Source organism: Cetorhinus maximus, chromosome 9 (assembly GCF_964194155.1).
Source record: "Cetorhinus maximus chromosome 9, sCetMax3.hap1.1, whole genome shotgun sequence".
NCBI lineage: Eukaryota > Metazoa > Chordata > Chondrichthyes > Lamniformes > Cetorhinidae > Cetorhinus > Cetorhinus maximus.
In genome coordinates this window covers 107,345,044-107,371,280 of record NC_135887.1, presented here as the reverse complement: position 1 = coordinate 107,371,280, position 26,237 = coordinate 107,345,044, and the positions used below count along the sequence as shown (strand labels likewise).

The 26,237-nt window shown below is 42.3% G+C and overlaps 1 protein-coding gene across 23 annotated transcripts in view; it reads left to right on the top strand.

The window, feature by feature from the left end:
- plekha7b (pleckstrin homology domain containing, family A member 7b) overlaps positions 1 to 26,237 on the top strand; it is a 500,085-nt gene that overhangs the window by 330,483 nt on the left and 143,365 nt on the right. For all 23 annotated transcript variants that reach the window (XM_078549252.1, XM_078549249.1, XM_078549250.1 and 20 more), the window contains one exon: positions 19,203 to 19,314. In XM_078549252.1, the coding sequence (XP_078405378.1) occupies positions 19,203 to 19,314 (112 nt within the window). The remainder of the gene's footprint in view (positions 1 to 19,202; positions 19,315 to 26,237) is intronic.

The window sequence follows — 26,237 nt, the reverse complement described above, 5'->3', positions numbered from 1 at the left end:
ACTCGTGTCTTCCACTGTGAAGACTGATGCAAAGTACCTATTCAGTTCCTCCGCTATTTCTTTGTTCCCCACTACTACTTCTCCAGCGTTATTTTCCAGCGGCCCAATGTCCACTTTTGCCTCGCTCTTACCCTTTATATATCTAAAAAAACTCTTGCAATCTTCTTTTATATTACTGGCTAGTTTACCCTCATATTTAATCTTCTCCCTCCTTATTTCTTTTTTAGTTGTCCTCTGTTGGTCTTTGTAGGCTTCCCAATCCCCTGGTTTCCCACTGCTCTTCGCCACATTGTATGCTTTCTCTTTAGCTTTTATGCTGTCGCTGACTTCCCTTGTCAGCCATGGTTGTCTCATCCTCCCTTTAGTATGCTTCTTCTTCCTAGGGATGAATTTTTGCTGTCTCTCCCAAATTACTCCCAGAAACTCCTGCCAATGCTGTTCCACTGTCTTTCCTGCTAGGCTCATCTCCCAGTCAATTCTGGCCAGCTCTTCCCTCATGCCTCTGTAGTTGCCTTTATTCAACTGTAATACCGTTACACCGTTACATTTGGTAAACTTCGAAGGAGGTTTAAAATGTATTTTGTAGGTGGGAGTGTGTTTTAAAATAAGAATTGTGCACAATCCAAGAGAAAGAGGTAACCTATCTAGATCATGAGGTAGATTCACAAGGCCTACACCCAGCTGAGGAGAAAGTGAAAATCAATAGAGAGGCACCAGCACCAAAGAATACATCCGACCTTGAATCATTCTTGGGATGATCAGTTACTATGGACGCCTCTTGCCTAATTTGTTGACTGAACTGGCACCACTGTATCACTTAAGAAAAACCAACGATGGTCTTAGGAAACACCACAGGAAGAGGCTTTCACAAAAGTGAAACAGTTGTTGCAATTACCTACCCTTCCAGTATATTTTGACCCAAAGGAAGAGTTGGTGTTGACATGTGACGCATCTCCCTAAGGAGTCGGAGCAGTGCAGTCCCATCGAATCGATGATGGATCAGAATGGTCTATAGGATTTGTATCGAGAACACCCAACACAGCTTAAAAAACAGTACTCTCAGATAGAAAAAGGCGGCCTGTCAATCATCTTTGGTGTTAAGAAATCTCACCAGTATGTACATTTTACCATCATATCGGACCACAAGCCATTGCTGGGATTGTTCAGTGAAGACAACTTCACAGTGCACATCCAGGAATTCCCCAAATGAAGGCCATAGCACACAGCTATCTATAGTGGCCTGGGATGGATGGAGAAATAGAGAATTTAGTGAGGAGTTGTATGCAGTGTCAGCAAGTGCGAAAGTTACCTTCAACAGCTCCGTTACACCCTTGGGGGTGGCCAGGAAGGCGATTACACATCGACTATGTGGGGTCTTTTATGGGAACAATGTTTCTATTTATTATTGATGCTCACTCGAAATGGATGGACATGTATGAAGTGAAGTCACCAATAACTTCTGCTACAATTGACAAGCTACGTAACGTTTTCACAATCAACGGACTACTAGAAGTGGCCATATCAGACAATGGAACGATATTTACGAATGCTGAGTTTCAACCGATTTATCAGCCTCAGTGGTATCACTCATGTAAAAACTTCACCGTACCACCCTTCTTCAAATGGACTGGCAGAGAACGGTTCAGACGTTCAAGTCTGGTATGAAGAAATTGTCTGGAGATTCTATACTGACTAAACTGCCACGTTTTCTTTTCCATTACAGGACCACCCCTCATACAACACCAGGGGAATTGTTGATGAAACGCTGTTTCTGGTCGAGATTTAGCCTAATTATGCCAAATTTTGCAGGGGGAAGGTGGAAAGAAGTCAGGGCAGTCAGAAAACTGAACATGACTGTCACAGTCGTGACAGGACATTTAACATAGAGAAGGTATACGTGAAGAATTTTAGAGAAGGACCAACAAGGTTGTTTGGTGAAATAAATGCAATAACTGGACCTTTTTCCTACCACGTGAAAGTGGAGGATCGAGTCATACGGAGACATGTGGATCATATAAGAAGAGGAGAAACAAAATATCCAGAAATGATTCCACCAGTGTTCATGACTGAGTCAATGTCTCCTGTTGAAAGAACTCCTCTGAGTACAGATGTGTCTGAAGGGCTGGCTGTACCTGTAAGAGTCAAGGAAACAGATTTGCAGGTACCTACCAATGGGCCTGATGCTAAAGTGGCTGTACTACTATACTCTCAACCTCCACAATGAATTCAAATCTTACCATTACAAGTGGTCAAATTGAATTCAATAAATCTGTTCAAATCATGTTGGTACATGTAACTAGCCATAGTCCACAAAGGACCGATGCTCAGACAACCCCAGTGAAGGAGTTCCGGATAAAACATCAGAAGCTGTAGAGTTGAGACGCTCCACACACACAAGGAAACTCCCAGAAAGATTGACTTTGTAAATTACTTATCTGTGTGAAAAATTTGATGTTTTGAGAAAAATTGTAAAATGTACTTCTGAGCAAAGGGGGAGGGATGTAGTAATCTGATGCGTAATATACCTTTAAGACAAATCTTGTAATGGAAGATCACATGATCTTGGTATCCAATAGCAGAGTGGAGTGGACTACCTCTGTAGTCAGTAGTCTTGAGTTAGAGTCTGAAGTGTAAAGACAGAGTATTGAGTTGTAAGCACACTAGTGTAGCTGCTGAATTCCTTTTGTAAATAAACAGAATGTGTTTCTTCTTAGAACGGTCTGCTGACCTTCTTCGCCTATGGTACCAACTTGGTCATCTCGAAGCATGCAACCCAGATCCTTAAGTTCCAACAGACCAGAGGTACAGGGTCCAACAATATTTCTCTCCTTTTGGTGCTCTACCCTCCCAAATCCCTGCCTCAACCCTACAGCATCCCTTGACTTTCTTGCTGCTGTCTCACACTTGATTCGCTCTTAGATGAGCCTGCAGCTTCTTTCTGTGCCTCTTTTGGCATCTTCTAAAGGACCGATTGAGAATGTTGATGCCTTTTTTGAGCAACTCCATCTACCCCATTCTGCTCTCTTGCTGACCTTCCCACCCAACATGGCCACTGAGGGCTTAATGTTCCTTTTTGTTCTCCTCATCCCACTCAAGCCTGATCCTGTGGACCCTGACACAGGATCAGTTATATCCAGCCCTTCTGCATCTCCCTTCAAAATGCCTGTTTATTTATGCACAAGACCCTTCCTATCCTTAAACTTATTGGAGAGGTTTGTGTTGAAATCATGACCTTGATGGAAACCTGACTCAAGGTGGATGACGCCTTGCCCAATTCTTGTGATTGGTGCTCTTTAAGCTATATATAACCAGTTGTTGCGCTTTAATGTAAAGAGGTGCTAATGGTCCTTTGTGGACTATGGCTAGTTACATGTACCAACATGATTTGAACAGATTTATTGAATTCAATTTGACCACTTGTAATGGTAAGATTTGAATTCATTGTGGGGTTTGAAAGTCTAGTAGTACAGCCACTTTAGCACCACATGTGATAGCACTATCTGTGTAATCCAGGCCTGCTATGAGGCTACCTTTTCAACATAGTATTCGGTCACAGGTCAGTGTAGGCCAAAATCCACGCTCTCTTCAACTGCTTAATAATTATTGCACGAATGCTCCTACTAGACAGAAAGGAGTTCCAAATGACGAGGCGTTGATGACAGAAGGAGGCGCCACCCAAGGAACAACAGAAAATGTATAGAACTTGGAGCATCTTTATATCCTGAAAGGATTTCCAACTTTTTTGTTTTGAAAGAAAAAGATTCTTGCAGCAAACTCTCAGTAAGAACTTAATATGCAAAAGGTGTGGTGTGGAGAACTATACTAAAAATACCTTGTGGGGAAGCCTGTACACCATCCAGTTTGACAGTGCCCCACTGGGTTTGAGACGGTGCTCACAGCTGTGCAGAGTTATCTTAGTGATTGGTAGTCGGGGAGGCAGAGCTCTATGCACATGAGCTTTTACCCCATTCCTTGCCCTTTTGCCTGAAGGTATTCAATGTTGCTGGGTTGCAGTTCAACTATCTTAATTACCTCTCTGGTACCTTTGGTAGGTTTCCTTTTATATTTGAGTCTAGACGGTAAATATCCGACAGCTATATCTTGGGGCTGAACTTGTTCTGACCTGATTTTAGCAATTAAGCTTTTTCCAGCCTGAATCTGAGAGCAGCAGTCAATACTGGGAACCTTTGCTCTCCTCACCCCGAGCGGTTGAAGCCAATTTTAGCATCCCAACCCATAGCCGTGGTTCAGATCATCAAACTGATCAGACCGCAGATGAAACCCAGGCCTGTACAGCTGAACTATACTCTGGGCAGTGGATTTGCCAATAACCACCAGGGATTCTATGCAGAATTTCGGAAGCAAATTCATGATCAACGTTCCTGGAGATTGCAATAGGTTGAGCAATTTGTGTGTCTTGCCCAATTGCACCCTAGTTCAGTTGTTCCAACCATCACCTCAGATCTCAACTATTAACATCAAATGTATTCACTGTAATACTGCTTGGGTGTAAACTGTTGGTTTGCCATGTAACATGCAGTGTTTCCTAGTCCTGCAAACACTAGTCTTTCCATTTTGCATGGGCCAAATCTGAAGCAATCCTATAATAAAAGCAAAATATTGCGGATACTGGAGATCTGAAATAAAAACAAAGTGCTGGAAAAACTCAGCTGATCTGGCAGCATCTGTGGAGAGAGAAAAACAGAGTTAACGTTCTGAGTCCAATGTGACTTCTTCGGGATCCTACATTGATTTCTCTTGCTATTTAAAAACTAGACTTAATGGGGACCTTTATTTAACGATGAATGAATTACCATAGGGCAATGATTAAGTGCTTGAGACACATTTTCATTGTGGATGCACAGACAACCAGTAATCTTGCTCTCTTTGTTGGTTAAAAAGAAAGCCACGGAATAAGTGAGTGCCACTTGAATTCATGGCTTATGTATTGTAGCAATAGTATTGATGTTTTGATAACTATTAAACTGCTTCAATGCTCATTTTATATGACAATGAAAATAAGCATTGTCCCTTTAACTGCCACCCACCCTGCAGACAAGTTTTCAAATAACCCGAGCTTTGAATCTAACCGCATGGAATTTATTAAATTAATAGCAGAGTGTATTCTTGCTTTCAGCCTCAGCTTAATAAACAACAATCAGAAATTTAGAGTTGACAGTCGCACCACACAACTTTCATGGTCAGTTTTATGCCTTTTGGTTATATTTAATAACTGGCAATTGTTGGATTTGTTTGACTTCATGTAGAAACCTGCTGTCACCATTTTCCCAGCATTGTCCTGACATATTGGCTTGTATCCAGTAAAATCACAAAATCACTCGCTGAAAGCTTTGATAAGTAATGAATCATGTTTAAGAAGATTTTTAATGAGATGATTTAATATTAAAATAGATTTCCAATTGATTTAGAAATTAATTGGCTTCAAGACACGTATGCTAATAGTCCCAGTGAACTTGGCTTGAGTGATGACATCGATCCGTCTTGGGAGACGATGGACTGCACCCAGGGTGTATGTCACTTCTGTATTGAACATGGTCTGTTGTGTCTGTGGAGGTCAATTTGAGAGTGGCTGTCCCTTCCGCAACTGACACCGATGAATAGCGTTGGCCTGAGATTAACTGATGTTTTTTCCTGCTGGAGAGCGCTCTTTTCTGCCACCTGGTCATTTCTTTTGTCCTCTGCTTTTTCCACGCCCTTCCTGTCTCTCTCCAGGTTTCCCGTATATCAACTCTGATCCCGGTTAACTTGAGGCCTTGCTTGCAGACGTGGGCAACCTATTGTTCTCATGCGCATAACAAAATCGCTGTAGAGCATGTCTTTGGCATTGTGGCCATCATCCATTCAGCTCACATGATCCAGCCAATGGAGTTGCTGCTGACTCAAGAGAGCAAACATGATGGAGATCCCTGCATGCTGGTGTAGTTCCATATTCAGCAATCTGTCTTGTCAGGGATGGCCAGTCTGAGGCAGCGGAGGTGGAAATTGTTCAGCTGCTCTTCTTGGTTTGCTTAAGTTGTCCCTGCTTTGCTACTGCAAAGGAGGGTGTTGAGAGCACAAGCCAGGTACTCATGGAGCTTTGTATGCTCGGTTAGCTTGCTGTTGGTCTACATCTCAACTTTTACATGACAGCTGCGGCCTTGGAAATCCTGGTGTTGATTTTGGCATCAAGAGAGGTTGCTGGTGATGATTTCCTGATGACCGTTGATCCAAGTTATGTGAAGCTATTGACGACCTCCAAAGTGGGGTTGTCAATATAGATGGAAGGTGGATTCTCTTCATTCTGGCCTATAACTTTGGCCTTCCTGATGCTGATTGTCGGTCCAAACTCCTTGCAGGTCTTGGGGAACTGACCTACAAGTTGTTGCAAGTGAGTTTCAGTCTGGCATGCCAGTGCGGCATCATCAGCAAACAGCAACTCGTGGGCAAGGACGTTGTACATTTTGGGCTTGGCATACAGCTTTGCCAAGTTGAACAGTTTGCCGTCGGCTCAATGCCATATGCTAATTGCCATAGTAAACCTGGTTTGGACTATCCTGAATGTTTGCCTCATTTATTGGCATTTTTTTGAATGGATTGCCAGTCATATCATCTGCCATTGGTTTACCTGAAAACTGACCACATTGTTATGCTGGGGAGCTTTTCTGGGTAGCATTTGCTCTTGAAACATTGAGTAGGCCTGCCTCAAAACTCTAGCAATTGGTCTTGGAGATAGCTGCTACCATGTGGTTATCTCTCTAATTTGAATCTGTAAACCCCAGCCACAAACATTTATCTGTTCAAAATTAGAATATTTAATGAAGTGATTGTTCTAAGACTCTGGACAATAAATGTGTGTCATCAGTTATGCACTAAAATGGGGTTGGAGTATAAAAGTAGGGAAGTCTTGCTACAAGTGTACAGTGCATTGGTGAGACCACACCTAGAGTACCTGTATTTTGTACGGTTTTAGTCTCCTTGGCTAAAGAGATGTCACTGTTTAAAAATAAGGGGTCGCCCATTTAAGACATATGAGGAGAATTTTTTTCTCTGAGGGTCATGAGTCTTTGGAACTCTTCCTCAAAAGGTGGTGGAAGCAGAGTCTTTTAATATTTTAAGGACAGAGGTAGATGGATTCTTTATAAGCAAGGGGGTGAAAAGTTATCGGAGGTAGGCAAGTACGTGGGGCTGAGGTTACAATCAGATCAGCCATGATCTTATTGAATGGTGGAGCAGGTTCGAGGGGCCGAGTGGCCTACTCCTGCTCCTAATTCGTATGTATGTACGTGTACTTGCGGTTCTGAGCAGGTTCACTCGGCTGATTCCTGGGATGAAGGTGGTGTCTTCTGAGGAAAGGTTGAGCGGATTGAACCTATGCATATTGGAGTTTAAAAGAATGAGAGGTGATCTTATTGAAAAACATAAGATTCAGGAGCAGGCATGATGGGTTGATGCTGAGAGGATCTTTCTCCTCGAGGGGGAATCTAGAATTGGGGGCCAGTTTAAAAATAATGGGTCTTCCATTTCAGACAGATGAAAAGGAAGCTCTTCTGGTGATCTTTGGAATTCCTCTTCCCCAGCGAGCAGTGGAGGCTGGATCATTGTCTAGCTCAGCCTTGAATATATTCAGGTTTTTGATCTACAAGGGAGTCGAGGGTTATGGGGAGAGGCAGGAGTTACGGCCACGCAGATCAGATTATTAAATGGCAGAGCAGACTCGAGGGGCCAAATGCCTCCTACTCCTGCTCCTATTTCTTGTGATCTTAAAGTTTCCTGCACTGTTTTTTCTCTGGGTTATAATAGCATTTATCTACAAGCCAAGAGTTAAATAGTGAAGATGGATGGAGATTTTGATGTTCTATCTTGATTTACTTCTCAGAATCAGGGAGCATTTATGCTGAATTTTGGATGGGGCGGAATGCATGATTCAGTATGTGATTGAATATATTAAACACGGCCACTGTGAAGTTTGGACTGCGTGAACGGAATGGCCTTTACTTGTGTTCTGCTTTATGTTCCTATTTTGTACAGATGTACCTTCATTAAAAAAATTGAATGGATAGGACGTTTGTGCTCATAGTTGTTGCTGCAATTCTTTTAGCTGACTACCTGGACGTGTGTTCAACTCTAGTCCACACATGTGATAAAATTTTGTCCTCTTTAATATCTCAGTTTGTCAGGCCCAGAGAGCAGAACTATATTTCTAATTTTGTCACTACTGATGAGCTTACATGGAGAAGTCACAAAGATGCCTGGCTTAGTAAATAGAAAATATCACATCTTTGCACACTCTGAGGATAGGCTAAAGAGAAGGTTATTTGCAGAGGAAAGCTCCCTCTCCTCTGCCCAATAATAAATCTGATCTAGGAATGCTTGATGTGGACAATGTGTTTGATATTGAGCAGCATTCCTTTTACCAGTGTTAAGAACATAACATAAGAAATAGGAGGAGGAGTAGGCCATTTGACCTCTCAAGCCTCTCCCACCATTCAATAAGATCATGGCTGATCTGCCCCAGGCCTCAACTCCTCTTTCGTGCCAGCTCCTCATAGCCCTCAACTCTCTGATATTTCAAAAATCTATCTACCTTCTCTTTAAATACTTCCAGTGATCTAGCCTCCACAGCTCTCTAGGGTAAAGAATTCCAGACATTCACGACCCTCTGAGAAGAAATTCCTTCACATCCCAGTTTTAAATGACTGTCCCCTTATCCTGTAACTATGTCTCCTAGTTCAAGATTCCTCCAATAGTGGAAACATCTTCTCAACATCTACCCTGTCAAGCCCCCTCAGAGCCTTCTATGTTTCAATCAGATCACCATCCCTTAACTTGAATAAAATCACCCAAAATATTGTGAAGTAAGTAAACTTGACAGTTTTATTGTAAATTGTCTTTTATTACAGCGCAGTACTGATTTCATGATAGTCAATGGAGTAGTCCACAGTACAGACGAGTCTGCTGTCATATCCTCAATGACACATTTGTATTATGAAAGGCTTTACACAGAATCTCTCGATTCCCATTGCAACGATCTTATTTCCTGAACTGAAATCCAACTGCCGAACATGGAGAAAAGCCAAGGAAAGTGATTGTACTTTATACTTCTGACTTTATAAGGTGTAGGGATTCTGAGTGCTTCTATTTCTGGTTTGTGATTAATCACAATCAGTGCTTGTTGTGAGTAACAACTTCAACAGTAAAGAAAAGCTTAGTCCCACACTGTCACCAACAAAGCTTTCAGCGTGCCATTTTAGATTGTCTAGTGAGTTTTTATGCCAACTCTTGTTTAGTTCTTATCTGCTAAATTCCAGTCAGCCAACTCAACAATTAAGCATAACTAGTGAGGGTTGGGGAAGAATAATGAACGATGTTAACAAAGACATGCAGTATGATGAAAGAATTGCTATTGACCTGTGTGTCACTTCTTTGAGAAGTTATTTTTTAACGGCAGAAAAGAATAGGGAGGAGGGACAAGTGGATGTGAAACTGACTTGGATGAAAGGAGAGAAGCTGAACTCCTCCTTTGCCCCAATTCTTGCTCATTGAATTCCTGTCAGTTTGCCTCCTCCAACCAATGATCCTCTTCCTTTTCTTAGTATTGCATATAGAAGTTTCCCTTTCCTTGACACCAGAAATCACTAATTACTCACTTCACTTCTAGAGTGTGCGATGAGGTGAGAATTGAGTCCATTTCCCACAGCAGTGGAGAATCCTCTTAAAATTGAATCCTTATTGTTGCAATAGAAATAGTCTCTCTCTTATCCATGTGTGGGCAAGTACATAGAATGACATAGGGTAGTTGGCACAGAAAACAGGCCATTCAGCCTAACCAGTCCATGCCAGTGTTTATGCTCTGCTAGAGTCCCCGCCCATCTTTTATCATCTAAATCTACCATTGTAACCATCTATTCCCTTCTCCCTATATGTTTTTCTAGTTTCCCCTTAAATGCATCAATACTGTTGCTTCAACCACTCCCTGTGGTAACAATTCCATATTCTTACCATTCTTTGGGTAATTCCGAATTCACGATTAGATTTCTTGATATTGATGGCCTCTAGTTATGCTCTTCCCCACATGAAGAAACATCTTCTCTGTATGCGCTTCATTAAAATCTTCTGCAATTTTAAAGGCCTCTCTGTGGTCACCTGGAGCCGTCTTTTCTTTTTCCCCCGAGAGTAGTAATTTGTGAAGGTTCGTTTCATAAAGCAACCGATAGCTTTTGGTAAACTTGCATATCAAGCCAGTGAGAATGACTAAGTAAGAAGTAAGCACATTTATTTATTTCTCTAATAATAAACTCCCAGAAGCTTAATTTTCTCTGATAGCTGATTGGTTATAAGATTCAAGTAAAATTCCTTTGTGTACAAAAGTGTGAATTTTATGTTCTTATTTTAAATTGGCTAGACCTTGCTTTAAAATGATGCAGGAAGGAATTTTATCTCTGAATTTCCTTATATTGTTCTAAATTTTGTGTTTGAGTCAATGTCCTTTTCAACAACTCTAAGAATTTAACTTGAAAAACTAATATTCTGGATTTACTTTTTACATTCCCTTAACCTTATTCTATGCTCTACATCATCTCAAACCTTATTCTATGCTCTACATCATCTCTCAGACACCCCAAATTAGGCTGAAATTTCCAAATTACTCCAGCCTTTTCCCACAGCAAAGAGCTTTGATACTAGTGGCTGGATTTTCAGTCTGGGGTCCGGAAACTGATGCCTGGATCATATCCAGGGCCTGACCTTGCATTGTGCCTGAATTGCCTGCATTGGCCTGGAGGCGGGGCCCAGTAGCAGGCTTGTCTGGCATGGCTGGGCTTGCTGTGTACACTAAAGCAATGAAGCAGCAGGGACCTCAGAGGGCCAATGCTAACATACACAGGCATTCGCAGGTGGCACAACGATTTTCCGATGCCTCCCTTTATATTGTAATGAACGCAGTGTCCAACAGGAGAGGAGGTTCTGTTTCCTGCATTTGTAAGAGGAAACGGACCTACAGAGATGAAGAGACATGGGTGGAGGTGGCGACAAAGGTCCGCAACCAGGGAGTCACCAGGAGGGTGTGGATCTAGTGCAGATAGCGATTTCAATGATCTGATGAGTAGAAAGGTAAGTGGCAAGCGACACTCGTGACATGTCTCGAACTCTTTAGACATCGGCATCACACGAGCTGAGCAGACTAAAAGTCCATAGTTCTCCTTAACTTTGTCAGATGAAATGGCCAGTTACATCACTCAGACATCAGTGACCCTAACATGTGTGATGCAATTGTACAGGGGGCTTCATTGAGGAGTGCAACAGCTCATGTGAATGTCATGCTGGAATAGGTGAGGGAGGGAAACTCCTAAGTCTGTCTTCTCCTCCTGTAGGAGTGCACAATTGGAGGGAAATGTCCTGCGGGAATGGTGGTGAATCGCCACAGACTGACCCCGACAGAAGATGCAGCACTGGAGATCGTGAGGGTGCCATTGAGTGGAGCTTTTGGGCTATGGCAAGATGGAAAATTGGGAAGAGCAGGATCATTTAACAGCTCCGTTCTTCAGCTGAAGGGCATCGAGGATACTCCTGCCCAATCCGTGCTGTGGTTATATAACTATGTCAGCTATGGGGTTGGTTACGCTAAGGCACCTTTTGAGTAATCTGAGTTCTCATGACCATAACCTTGTGCTTCCCACCGGTCCAGTCATGAAGGGGAAGCAGAACGTCCCAGCCCAGTCACTGCCGGCTTCCTCATTGGGAGAGAGGTTCCAGAGCTAGTGCCGTCATATCATTCTTCTGTACCTTCCACAAGTGCAGAAACGTTTGCTTGGTTGGGCTTCAGTGTAGCTTAGAACAGGGAGCACTGGATGAACCGTACTTCACGTGAGCAGGAGGAGAGTGCGGCAGAGCCAGCTGTGGGCAGTCCCTCTGGAGGACGAATGACAGACAGAGTCATGCTTCACTGGAAGGAGATACTGGGCCTCGGGTGTTACAAACCAGGTGGTGTTTCTGGAGTATCAGAGGCAGATGGGTTCCCAAATATCGGAGATCCCTCAGTCATTATAGAGCTGGGGCAGACGATGGAGGATTCCATGCACTGCACATGCTCTGTTATGACTCAAGGTTTTGAGTACATAAACTCTTCCATTGACAACCTCAGACAGCCATATGCAGCACTATTCAGTGGACAGAGGAGCAGCATGTTGATGAACACGGAGACTGAAACGCTCTGTAACATTGATTGCTCAGTGTTGCTGTTGATACAGGGATACATGGAGCGGATGCCAGTTGTGTTTCAGCTGGTGGCTTTGTCTAGCGTGCAAGAGCGCTATGAGAGGGCTGAGGCAGTTGAAGAGGCTGATGATGGAGGCATCCCTCAAGGGCACCAGCATCATCCCTTGCCTCCTCAGCCCCTCTGACTGAGAACCCATGAATGCTGCAAGATGCTGTGATAGAAACTAGCCCTAAAGGCGCAGCACCTTCACAATGAGGATGCAAGCCATGAGCATCTCAGCTACCAGTAAAGACGAGGGAGGATGCTACCTCCACTTCATCCTCAGTCACGGGGAGAGCACCCTGTAGAAGTGGACTGGAAGACATGTTGCCACGCTGTTAGATGCACTTAAAAGGTAACCTGGTGATGTTTTCTCTGTTTCAATGGTCATTAACTTTTTGTTTAATAATAATTGCTTATGCCTACGATTAGATTTGTGTGTTGTTATTGCTTGATGTCAAAGGGACATTGGCTGGGTGATGGGGGGAGAAGCTGTGTTCACTGTGGTGCCATGGTCAGTGTTGTGGGATAATGCTGGCAGTGGAAACCCCGTTTTCAATTGATTGACATGGCAATGGGATTATTCAGACATGTTATTGGATAATTTCTCTTTCTGATGGAAGTGTGACAGTGCTATCTGTCATGAGGGCTGAGAGTCGCTCAGATGAAATGTTGCTGAAGAAACCCAGCCCTTGCAGTCATGCCAGCGTGCCAGTTACAGAGAGGCCTGAGATGGTATTGGCAGTCTTACTTCAATGCTTGGGCATCAGACTCCTTGGCTCCCCCTTCTGCCACCTCTTCTTCCTCCTCCTTATCCTCCCCCGAACAAGAGTGGCACTCCAGGTTGTCCTCTTAATCCAGCTCCAGGCACCTTTGTATTGTCATGTTGTGCCGTGTACAGCGGATGACCAAAATACAGGAGATCCTGACTGGGTTGGTACAGGAGGGAGCCAACCAAGCAGCCAAGGTGCAATGGAAGCTGATTTCCAAGATGCCAATGATCTGTTCAGTGCAGGTTTGTGTTAGTTTGTGGCTTTGGGTATTGCCTTTCTGCATCCCTTGCTGGATCCAGAACAGGGGTCAGGGGCCACCTCTTCAGAGGATGACACTTATTCCCCCAGCAGCTACCCATATAGTCTGGATGCTGGCCTGAAGAGATATGGCACCTGGTACTCCCAATGGATGAAGGCATCTTGACAGCTGCTTGACAGGAACTGAGTGCACGTGCTCCCTGTGGTCACAGACCAGCTGGACATTCATTGAGTGGAAGCCTTTTCCACTCGGGAATCTAGCTGGTTGGGCTGTCAGTGCCTTGATGACCACGTGGGTGCAATCGATTGCCCCCCACTGGACATGAGGGAATCTCTTGAAGGTGGCAAACCCCAATGCCCTCTGTGATGGCCCATCTGTCTCAAAATGAATGTATGCTCCTGCCCTCTGGAAAAGGGTATCCATGACCTATTTGATGACATCATGAGCTGCCAATTTCGTGATGCCAGCAGAACCCCCACTTTGATCCCTGGAAAGACCCAGGATGCATTAAAATTCAAGGCGTTGGGACCTCGATGGCTGCAGGTAGGGACTGCTTTGAGGACCATGAGGCTCGAGTAATTGTGGACCAGAGGGCAAATGTCTGAGATGATCTACCTGGAGAAACACAACCTTCTACAGTACTGACATTCAGTTATTTGCAGATAGCTGACTCTTGAGTGACACCACCCAATGTCTTGGTAATGCCGCCTTCCCGTTGCAGCCCTTCGCTGTGCTCCTCTGGCCATCTCCTGACCAGGAGGATGCATCTTCTGAAGCTCCACCTCGCTACTCTATACAGTGTCAGAGTAGCCTGCTTCTATCTCAGCTCCCTCAGTTGGCACTCGTTCATTCACCAGAGCTTCTGCCAACCTCTGATGCCCAAGTGATGCCAGTAGCCTCGTGTGCCTCTCAAGAATTCAACCACTCACTGTTCAAAACTGTAAAGTTTCTCAACTTCAATGATGGCAACTTTAGGCCCATGGTTGAGCAGGTGAATATAAATCTTAATTTTTTCAACGTGTTGACCATTGCATCCATTTAGCCCTCATGGCACCCTCCTGTGCTCATGATGGCTGCACCCTGCAGTGTTTCAGACCGTCTGTTTTCCCCGTGCCTCCCGATTGAAAATGTAACACTGCTGCTCATAACTAGCTCAAAATCAATCAGGCATAAGCAGCACAATATAAATGGAGTTCATCTCCAATGCTAAGGCCGTTTTGTCATAGCTGCAGGGTACTTGCTTCTTGCCTGGCTTATACAGTTTCGTTCTGAGTGGTGGGCAGGGGGCTCTACAACAAGCTCAACAGCCAATTAATAAGAAATGTGCAGAGCACCAGCTCTCACCACCTTCTGCCCTCCTTTTGAAAATCATGTTGCATTCCGGAGGTTTTGGGATCGAGGGATGCCATCGAGAACATTATTTATAATGCGCACTCACATGGGTGATTGAAAACCCAGCCGTAGCAATTAGCCTTGCTCAATTATCTGCATTGCCCCTAGGACCTGAATGCCACCCCCATGACTTGGCCAGCAGAACTATATGCAACAGTCAATATGTAGTCTGACCAGGATATTGTACATGTTTAATCACAACATTCTCACACATGTAATCTTCTGTTTTGATTTGTATATTGAATATTCTATTGGCTTTTGCTAGTAGATGCCAAGTACTGAGGTGAATTAATCTCGTAAGTCATTTTGACATGAGGAATGAGAGTGTAAGAGGTGACACTGGATGCCTATTTGGCCTTGTACAAGTATCTCAATACAAAATGCAATACAATACTGCTGAAAGCTGCAGAGACATTTACAGCCGCGCCTCCCAGATTAGAGGAAAATAGTATGCAGAAGACAGTTTAAATGCAGAAAATTATAATGTTTTTCTAATGAATTAGTGAGTAAAGATACAAAGCGTTGTGGAATTGTATTGGGCCACAACCACAGTGCCATGTAAAAAGGTCCATTATTCAATTCTTGTCTTTGCTGATATACTTGAAGCATAGGGATCCTCTAATTTTCACATGCCTCTAAGCGAGGAGATGATTCCAGCTATGATACTGCTCACAGATAACTAAACTACCACTACTCGGTGTTAAGTGAGCAGAAGCAGAATAATCAGTCGGCTATGGTAAGGGCCAAAAGTTGATGGCTTGGAATTGTATCCCAGCATAATTGACCACTGCCGAGAGAAAAATGGGAAAAATATATTTTAGCAACAAAGTTGTGAAGTTATGGAAAGCTTTTAAGAATTTGGTGCTGGCTTAAGTTTTGGGTTGTATTGATCATTTCTAATCCTGTATACTCTTGTGTTCCTCTGCCATAATGGCATTATATCAGGTATTTTCACTTTGATATTGTGTCTAAGCTTGGGTCTTAAGAGGAAATAACCTACATGTGCTGCCCTCCATCATTTATGCAGCATAGCAAACTACCAGTTCTTCCTTTTACAGTAAAGGCATATCCAAACAAAAACCTATTTTGCTTCATTAATTCAAGTTTTTGAGTAACAATGGAACTCTGTTAATATAACTATTTCACATTGCACAGTCTTAAAGGAATGTCGACACAAGTCTACGCTGAAACTTTCTCTGTGCATAGAAGCAGTGAAAACTAAGAATTGCACATGGTACTTGTTTTAAACTTAATGTGCAGAACTAATCTGATTCTGAGCTGCTCCGGTGTGCTGGTACCATGACACACACTATTTTAATGTAAGCATGCTGACATACCGATCTAATTTGGCGCATTTGCAGGATATTTAGGGGATCTTAAAGTACTTGTACAATGTATGGAGGCCCAGGAAAAAAATATGTTTGCATGATAACTGACTCCACACAGGCTGGTTGATTTACATTTGGTAATGGGGTTGACTATGGGGACTGGTTAGCTCAGTTGGCTATCTGGCAAGTGTGTGGATGAGATGATAGTGTAGTGGTAATGTCACTGGACGAGTAATTCAGAGGCACAGGCTAATGCTTTGGGGTCATGGATTCAAGTCACACCAAGGCAACTGGTGGAATTTAAATTCAAATAAATCTGGAATTGAGAGCTAGTCTCAATAATGGTGACCATGAACCTATCATCGATTGTTATAAAAACGCATCTGGGGCACTAATGTCTTTTAGAGAAGGAAATCTGCTGTCCTTACATGGTCTGGTCTACATGTGACTCCAGACCTACAGCAATGTGGTTGAGTCTTAACTACCCTCTGAACTAACCTAGCAAGCTAGTCAGTTCAAGGACAATTGGGGATATGCAACAAATGTATCATCCCATGAAAGCATAAAGAAAAAAATAACATCAAGAGCGTGGGTTCAATTCCTGTTCCAGCTGAGGTAGACATAGGACCTACCCCTGAGGGTGCAAAACCACCAAGAAAACAACTCCGGATGAAGCATCAGTAGATAATTAGCCAAGGACATGCCTTTGGGCAGGGCACACATGAAGGAATGAATGGGGTTGACTATGCAGGAACAGTGTATGGCATTCACTTAAGCTTTCTCTTTGCGCTGTAATTTTGCGGTGCCATTTCAGATCTGTTCAGATCAAACATTGATTACATTTGCTACTGGTAGGTTTGCCTGAGCTGATAATTAGATTCTGTGGGTTTTAATCTCCATTTTTGTCTGATCATGCTACTAAGAAGCAATTTGGGACATTGCTTCTGTGGTATGAATACATTACTAAATAAATGAAAGAAAGAAAGAATTGCAATTATATTGTACTGTTGATGGCCACCAGACATCCCAAAGCATTTTACAGGCAATGAAGCACTTTTTAAAGTCTAGTTATTGTTGTAATGTGGGAAACACGGCAGCCAACTTGTGCACAGCGAGTGTGGCAATGACCAGATAATCTCATCTTGTGATATTGATCGTTGGATAAATACTGGCTAGGACACTGAGGATAGCTCTTCTGTTCTTCTTCAAATAATGTCATAGGATATTTTATGCCCAGCTGAGAGGACATGCAGGGCCTGTGTGTTCAACATCTCATCCAAAATAAGACACCTCCAACCAGGGTGACTAACCATTCCGGATTTTATGGGTTTGTCCCGTAATCCACACTATTGTCCCGTGTCCTGGGTTGAAGCTTTCCGGGATACTGTTTTTCATGTAGTTCTGGCATTTATGCGCAGGACAATATGTGCGTTTGTACTGATCCTGGATGCTGCCAGGATCTCAGCACCCCACCTCACCCCCTGGTGCACTCAGATTCACCAGCGCCCGCTGCCCACTCTTCTGATCCCCGTGCCAGAGTTTCCCTTAATTTTTTCCCAGCCAGTTGGTCACCCTGCCTCTAACAGTGCAGCCCCCGCTCAGTACTGCACTCAAGTGTTAGCCTAGATTGTTGTACTCAAATACTGGGTGGGACTTCAGCCCGCAACCTTCTGAGCCAGAGGTCAAGGGCTAGCAAGTAAGCCACGGTTGACATGAAAATGCTAGTTCAAGAGCAAATTCTGTGGATGCTGGAAATCTGAAATAAAATCAGAAAATGCTCAGGCTAATGATCTGAGTTCTGATGAAAGGTCACAGACCTGAAACATTAACTCTTTTTCTCTCTCCACAGACACTGCCAGACCTGCTGAGTTTTTCCATCATTTTCTGTTTTTATTTCAGATTTCCAGCATCTGCAGTATTTTGCTTTTGTTTTAGTCATTAATTTTATTTTATTTCTCAGGTTTATTTCATATTATTCTCCACATCACTCCATCCAAGAGCAGAAGGGAAAGTACCTTTCCAGGATGTGTTGGTATAAAATATTAATTGATATGAATAAAGTAATCCAAGATATTACTTCAAATTAATCATTGAAAGGAGCACGAACAGACATAATTTTAAATTGGTTAGGAAGATCTCTTGGAATGATTTTGCATATTCAGACTGTTAAATGTTTGGATAACATTGGGGGGAAAAGATTTGGGATGTTCAAAATGCAGCTGGACCCTAAGAGATGTGTTTGGGTAGGAAAGGGATAAATTGAATGACTGACTGTGGCTTCTTATCCTTGATGTTTTTCATGTTCCTGTATTTCCAGGTAGTAGTCCTTTCACACTTTCACCATGTGTCGGAAAGTGCTGGCTTCACTTAACACTTTCCAAGTTTGCTCAGAAGACAGGCCAGAGAATAGAATTATAAACAGAAAACCATAAGGAAGCATTCCAAGATTTCCAACTCTTCTGTGTCTTCAGTAATTAAATTAACGGAAGGCCTACTTTGCGTCAAGATGCTTCTTTGGCCTGATTTTTTTATTGCTGCAAAGCCAATTTGCTAACATAAGCCGCCTTGTGTAATTGTTGGTACATGGCAGTCAATTCAAGACTAACTGTAGGCTTTGAAGCAATCCCAGCTTTAATGGCTTCAATTTTCCAAGCATGTAGAATCCAGACTGGCATTTAAAATAAGTCCAAGTGAGAGAAGGAGTCACAAATGTTTGTAGCCTTGGAATAAAGTGGACTAGGAAATGGAACTTTGGTTTCAACACATTGGAGGGGGCACAGAGTGGGGTGAAGTGCGCAACTGAAAACATACTTGGAGCTTAGGGGAAAATTGGAGGAAAGTTGAGGTATATAATGAAAGCTGATGGCTAATGCTGACATTGCTGAATTGCCTGAGCTGCTCGTGCAATTCTTTAATGCAAATTAAATGCCCTGTGTTTTTTTACTGAAGGATCCACTTTGTTGCTTGGCTTGTGCCATCAGCTTCACATGCATTAAATATTTCTTTCCAACGCAGTAGGTTTGATAATGTAAATAGGGGCCAAAATATCTGCACACATTCCTGCACAACTTGAGTCTGCTCAGTGCTGTTTGCTTCTGTTTATTTCAGCAGTACAGGCTTGTAATTGTATTTTTTTCAACCATGTGTAAAATTTGGAAATACTCCCGTAATTGACTGTACCCTTCCCTATGATTTAGGCCTGATATCCAAATGTCCAAGCATCAGACAGACCAAAGGCCTCAAAGTATGATCAGCGAGACCTCCACAGCAGTAACTGCATCCACGGTGGACACTGCTCCAGGTTCAAAGGTGAGGTTAAGAGCTGTTCTTTCCATTTTTTAATAATAGTGTACTTACAGCTAAATTTAAGTCAACCCTACTGCAATTTTCAGCACTCGTAGTCATTTTGGTACTAAGATTTGTTAATTAACTGTATTACAGTATCTGTCCAAAAATGTCTATTGGGACTGTGCATATGTCGCTGTCAAGTGATGATTGATTCAACTGTGACTTTTAAAATTTTCTTTCGTGGGATGTGGACATTGCTGGCTAGGCCAATATTTATTGTCCATCCCTAATTGCCCTCGAGAAGGTGGTGGTATGCTGCCTTCTTGAACCACTGCAGTCCATGTGGTATAGGTACACCCATAGTGCCGTGAGGAAGGGAGCTCCAGGATTTTGACCCAGCAACAGTGAAGGAACGGCGATATATTTCCAAATCAGGATGGTGAGTGACTTGGGGAACTTCCAAGGTAGTGGTGTTCCCATCTGTCTGCTGCCATTGTCCTCCTAGATGGTAGTGGCCGTGGGTTTGGAAGGTGCTGTCTAAGGAGCCTTGGTGAGTTTCTGCAGTGTATTTTATAGATGGTACACAATGCTATCACTGTGTGTCAGTGGTGGAGGGAGTGAATGTTTGTGGAAGGAGTGCCAATCAAGGGGGTTGCTTTGTCCTGGATGGTGTCAAGCTTCTTGAGTGTCGTTAGCGCTGTAATCCGATAACTCGCTAAAAATCTTTGGACTTTTTTCCTCCCTCTTTAAGGGATCCACTTCAAGTATTTATACAATACCAATAAGCCCCAGTCTGTCTTCTGAAAGACATTATCAACCAACCAATAAAAACAGTGTATGTGTGAGTATGTATGCGGCAATAGCACTAACGTACTAATAGCAAACTGAAGCAGAAGAATACAGAAGTGTGGTAGACTGATAGAAATCTGACTTTGTGGACTTCATGGATTCTGTCATGGATTTTTTGTGTTTGGGGGACACCAGCATGAAAATTTAAATTCATGCACAGCTGGGTCTTTGTGTTTTTATGTGAGCAGGGGGTGTGGGAGAAGAAAAGGAAAATAAAATTTAAGAAAATAATAACATTTTGAATTTGACCACTTTGATAATGCTTTCCTAAATGTGCTCTAATCAACAGCATTTATTGTTGGGGTTAAGAAGGAATGCTTTCATATTGATCATCTCCCAAATTGTCTATTTCATAGCTAAGATAACCCACCAAATCAAAAGCTATTAAAATCATCTAAGTGCTGCAGTTTGCAATGCCTATTGCCATTTATCTCATTGCAGGCAAGCCAAGTGTACAGGCAGCATTGTTCAGTTCATCAATGTGGGTTTCCACATGCTAATCCATAAGAAGCTTTTACAAACAAGATCCTCGATGGGAAACAAGCTTGTATATAAGATTGTCACAAATGTGCGATTTTATAAGATTATGTTTTGGGACTGTGCTTTAATTTAGGGGAAGATGGGGGAATGAATTGGGTCATTTGACCTCTGAATTCTGATGGTTTAAGGGGGTCCCAGGTTGTTTGACTTGTCAGTCCTGAAGAAGAGTCATATTCAACTCAAAACGTTAACTCTTGTTCCTCCCTCCACAGATGCTGTCAGACCTGCTGAGTATTTCCAGCACTTCCTGTTTTTATGTCAGATTTCCAGCATCCACAGTATTTTCTATTTATTCATGTCCATAATGTAGTTGTGGACATTCCGAAAGTTTGGTTGACAGCTGCTAGAAAGCATTAATAAATGGCTGAGAATGAAAATGTGCTTTTCTATCCAGGGTTCAGTGCCTAGACAACAGAACACAAAAAAAAATAGGAGCAGGAGTAGACCATGTGGTCCGTTGAGCCTGTTGCACCATTCAATATGATCATGGCTGAGCTTGGGTTTCAATTCCACTTTCCTGTCGGCCCACCAATCCCTGAGAGACCAAAATTCTGTCCTTCCCAGCCTTGGGTATATTCAACAATGGAGCATCCACAACCCTCTGGGGTAGAGAATTCAAAAGATTCACAACCCTTTGAGTGAAGTAATTTCTCCTCATCTCAGTCCCATATCTTGAGACAATGCCCCCGTGTTTTAGACTCCCCGACCAGCAGAAACAATCTCTCAGCATCTACCCTCTCAAGCCCCTTCGGAACCTTGTATGTTTCAATGCCCCTCATTCTTAACCCCAGAGAACACAGGCCCAATTTACTCAGCCTCTCATAGGACAACCCCTTATCCCAAGGACCTTAGTACTGCCTCCAATGGAAATATATCCTTTTGTTATGATCCCAGCTAATGTTACCCCTGGACAAGCCTGATCGCAGAGTGGAACCCAGCTTGATAGATCTGAACTTTTACATGTTTGTTTAGATATGTGGAGAGTAGCTACTTAACAGAGTCACAGGAGTCAGCTGATGAACTTTTAACAAAAGAATAAAACATTTATTAAACAAGAAAAGATTAACTCTATTACAACACTCCTTCACCCACAACTATATCTTTAAAGACATACACAGATTTGTAAGAATAACACAAGTTACAAAAGCTATCTTATACTCTAATGTCCACAGTAAGTACATAGTCCATGTAACAATAGGTGACCTGTGGTCAGACACACCACACTCTGAAACCAAGTGACAGATGCCACCTTAACCGGATGCTATGGATCTCTCATCAGCTACCCCCAGACGCTTGTCACACTGTGAGACAACCAGTCTCACTAAACTCTGTCTTTCACAGGAGGGTTTTCAATTGCCATGCTTTAAGAACTCACTTTAGAACCTTCTCCCAAACTCTCACTTTCCCTCAGATGCCTTCTGGGTAAGGGTTCACCTCCAGGGTTTTGAACTTTCCTTCCGATGTTCCTCTCCCCTGGGTCACCACATGCACTCAAACTGTCTTCCATGCATTCTCCCTCATCGACTCAGCCGTCAACAGTACCACTGCTTCACGTGCCCATAGCAAAGAGTTACAGACCTTCAGTTGTCTCTTTGGACCTTCTTGCCTCTTGCAAGCTGTTGAGATTTAAAGAGACAAAAGATGCAGAAAGCAGATTTAAAGCAAAGAAGCTTGGAGCCTTTCTCTTTGCCCCTCACTCTTAACTTCATTAACAGGACCTTATCCCAGGTTCTTGTCCTTCCTTTGACTGGAAGGTCGTCTTGAGACTTTCCCCTGTTCCACTGCCCTGTATTTTTGGGGGTTTTCTTTAGCTTGTGATTGGCTATCTGACTCCTTTGCAGCAATCTCTCCTGGCAGCTACTTTCAAAACCAACTGAACTCAAAACAGCTTCCAAAATCAAACTGCTGTTTCTAGCTTTTCTGTGGGAGTCACCCCTGTTGCTAGGCAACAGCCCAATTCTTCTACTCTTGTTTGTTTACCTTTGTTGCAACAGTCGTATAAACCTGATTAGAAATGCAGGCATCTTTTAAAGTGAAACTAAAACTCAATTTGACCTTTCTCAACACGATACAGAAATACAAATCAAACTTAAACAAAACTAAAACTCATTCCTAACACTCATAAAAATACAAATATAACTTACCTGAAACATAAAGCAGTGCTAAAACATTAAGCAGTAATGAAAATTGTTTTACCCATCCATGTGCCTTTCATGTTTCTGCACCTAAATTACTGTACAAAAACGATGCCACTAATGCTTCAGTATGCTCAAAGTTTCCAGACAACCGGTCTTTCTGAACAATAGATTTCCATACTGGAGAGGTTACAGTGTACTGTTTGTCCCTTGGCACCTATAAAGAGTTGGAACTGGTTAATATTTTAGGTGCGGATCCTTCATTGGAATTTAAAACGTGAATACTAGGAAAAGGGAAGGGGAGAACAAGCGTAAGTCATGAGTCAGGTACGCTAACTGCCGTTGCAAGTTCGGCCAGCTCGAGGCCAGCCAAGGTGGGAAGGTAGATTCAGGGTGGGAAGTAACTGTGCAGCAATACTAATGTGGTAGCCCCCGGCACTACATTAAAGTGAATTTTCAAATAAAAGCTTACCTGCTTTCAGACTGCTTTCACAGTTACCAATGATTAGAGTGAGAAAAGGGAATTGAAATATTTGTCAATAAAAGTTGTGAATATGTTTCAGCAACTTCAGGAAAGGCTCCAGAGATGGATGCAGGAACCTCATTTCAGTGTTGAAATGAAGTTGACAACCATTTCAGGCAGCTGCAATAGCTACCTAAAATTAGGGCCTCCTGAATTCCTCACTGGTTCAGGTGTGCGTTCATGGAGGGCTATGTCCTTCCCACTGTAAAGTTTGTTGTCATTACAATGATGCTGAATTTAGACCCAAGTTTCTGAAAATATTTATTGACTTGGCACAAAGCCAAGTGGTCAGCTTGCGTAATTATAGTGTGAAAATGTTACATGGGCAAACGTGGGTATAGTTTATAACGGGTAAAATCTTGACAGAATTGTGACAATTGGAAATGATAAGTGACACCATTTTTACAAAGATCATATTCAATATAGAAGATTCAAGTGAATTGATGCATCTGGGCCTGTTTGTGTCCTATTGATCACAGATGGCATAAAATGTTGGTATGATGTCAGCTAGCTAAGTTTTGCAGACATTGAAGTTTTGCTGCTGATTTAGTGTTTGCATCAGTATTCTGGCTGCTTTATGGATTATTGGGTTACATTGACAGGAGGGGTAATGTGCAGTCAATGGTAAAATACAGATTAACTTTATATAAACAGTCTGTTTCATGTCATCAGTGATCCGAAAGTGTAGCAATGTTTTTCCATTTCCAATATTCTCTCCTACTGAAGTTGAGACTTGCAGAGCTAAATTTCACTTGTGCTGAGAAACCTAGTTGACAGAACTTCACAACGGATCCAGGTCCTGCTCTTGCCTGTTTATCCATAGCAGCAGTTACTGGATAGTGGTCAGGTACAGAAAAGGGGACATTGTTTTTTGCTTTGTTTTTGGGCCTATTGTAGCCAACTATTAGTATCCATGATGAGATCAGCAAACTTAGCACAAAATGGAAATTGAACATTTGATCTTTTTCTTTATTAATTTTAAAAAATTCTTTCACAGGATGTGGGCTTCACTGGGTAGGCCAGCATTTTTATTGCTCTTGAGATGGTGGTGAGCCACCTTCTTCAAATGCTACGGTTGATGTGGTATAGGTGCACCCACAGTGTTGTTAGGGTGGGAGTTCTCAGGATTTTGACCCAACTATAGTGAACTAACAGTGATGTAGTTCCAAGTCAAGGTGGTGTGTGGCTTGTAGGGGAACTTGCAGGTGGTGGTGTTCCTATGCATCTGCTACCCTTGTCCTTCAAGGTGATGGAGGTCATGGATTTGGAAGTTGAAGACCACATTAGGTTGTGAATTTACCCACTGAGTCAGTGGTAAAGTAATTAAAACTGTTTGCCAATATCTGCAAAGCAGTCTGCAGTAACATTATCCTTTTTGATGATGTAAGTTCTTCACATCTTAAATCTTGGGACAGATGGTAGATAAATGGAGGAATTATAATTCTGTCAAAAATCCTAGGAGAATAGGGATAGGAACAGAAACAGCCATTCAACACCATCATCTCTCAATGTTTAGCAGCCTCTCCTTGTTTGCTGTTAAATTAATAGCATAACCACTTTCTTTTTGAATGCAGTTTATAGACTGGTCATTCGCAAATGTATTCATGTGCATTATGGCAGAAGCTAGGAACTGGATCAAACCTGCTAAGATAACTGCAGCATTTTAACTTTGACTCCGTGAAGGACATTTCCAGCTTTTTTTCCACCTACCTCCTGGATGTTTTCATTTTTCACCATTATTGATTTTCAAAAAAATCAGATTTTTGACCGTCAATTTAAGTTTTATTTAGAATGTGCTGCTTCCCAGTCTGGAGCCTGTCACCATTTTCAAATGTTTGGACTATGTTTTCTAAACCGTATAGCAAAAAGGAAATGGTTGCACTCCATAAATGTAGCGTTATTGGTCAGTGTATTGGTAATTTAATACAATAACATTCAAAGCGTGAATTTATTTGCTGTTGTGATGGCTTTTGGGGAAAAAAACTGTTTTATGTTGGGGTGATGGTCCCTTTAAGAGCTAGTTTTCTTTGAAAGATTTCTTATACAACACCTGGCAGCAAGTAACTGATCATACGACAAAGATGCCTGGAAAATAATGATTAGAAAAAGGGTCAACAAGAAGTTAATTAAAGGGGTGAGTAGATTGTGGATGTGGTTCTGGCCTCGAGCAGGGTTTTTAGTTTAGAACAAGCTTGTTGCAGGAAATCATTTCTTTCAAGCAGAGTTCAGTTGAAATTCTGTGTGCTGGCTAAATGAGTTAAATCTCTTGCTTACTGAAGGCCTCCTAACAGTGAGTTTGATTTTTGGGGATAGCCAAGCTGAGAAAAAAGAGAGGACAGTTTTAGATACAAGACCCCAGTGTTAAAAAAAAATACTTGAGCCAGGAGAGTTCTGATCCGAGATAGCAATGCTTGAGACATTAGTGATGCCTGTGTTGAACTGGTTGTCTACAACCGTGGGACAGTTGGAGGAAATTTGAAGGGAAAACCTTTCCAGAAGTAAGTGGAAGGCCCACAAAAACTCAGCCCTTGTATGAAACATTGAAATGCTATTCAGACCAAGTATTTAATCTTTCAATTTCTGTTAAGTATGTGACTTGAGTTTTGGGGTGTAAGCCAAATGGGTTTCAAAGGAAAGCTGAGATAAGAAACCCTATTTTCACTACAAGCAACTCTGTTCAATGTACTGTTAACATCTTTAACATAACTGTGTTTAAGATAGTGAAGTTATTAGTATTCTTTTTTATTTATTAACATTCTTTTGATGTAAACATTGTGGCTTTGTTCTTTTAGTAAATATCTGCGTTTTTGGAATTAAAAAAAACACATTACTGGTTCCTAAAGAGATCCCAGCACAGACCATTATCACTTCAGCGTCTGTGACCTGAAGAAATATTC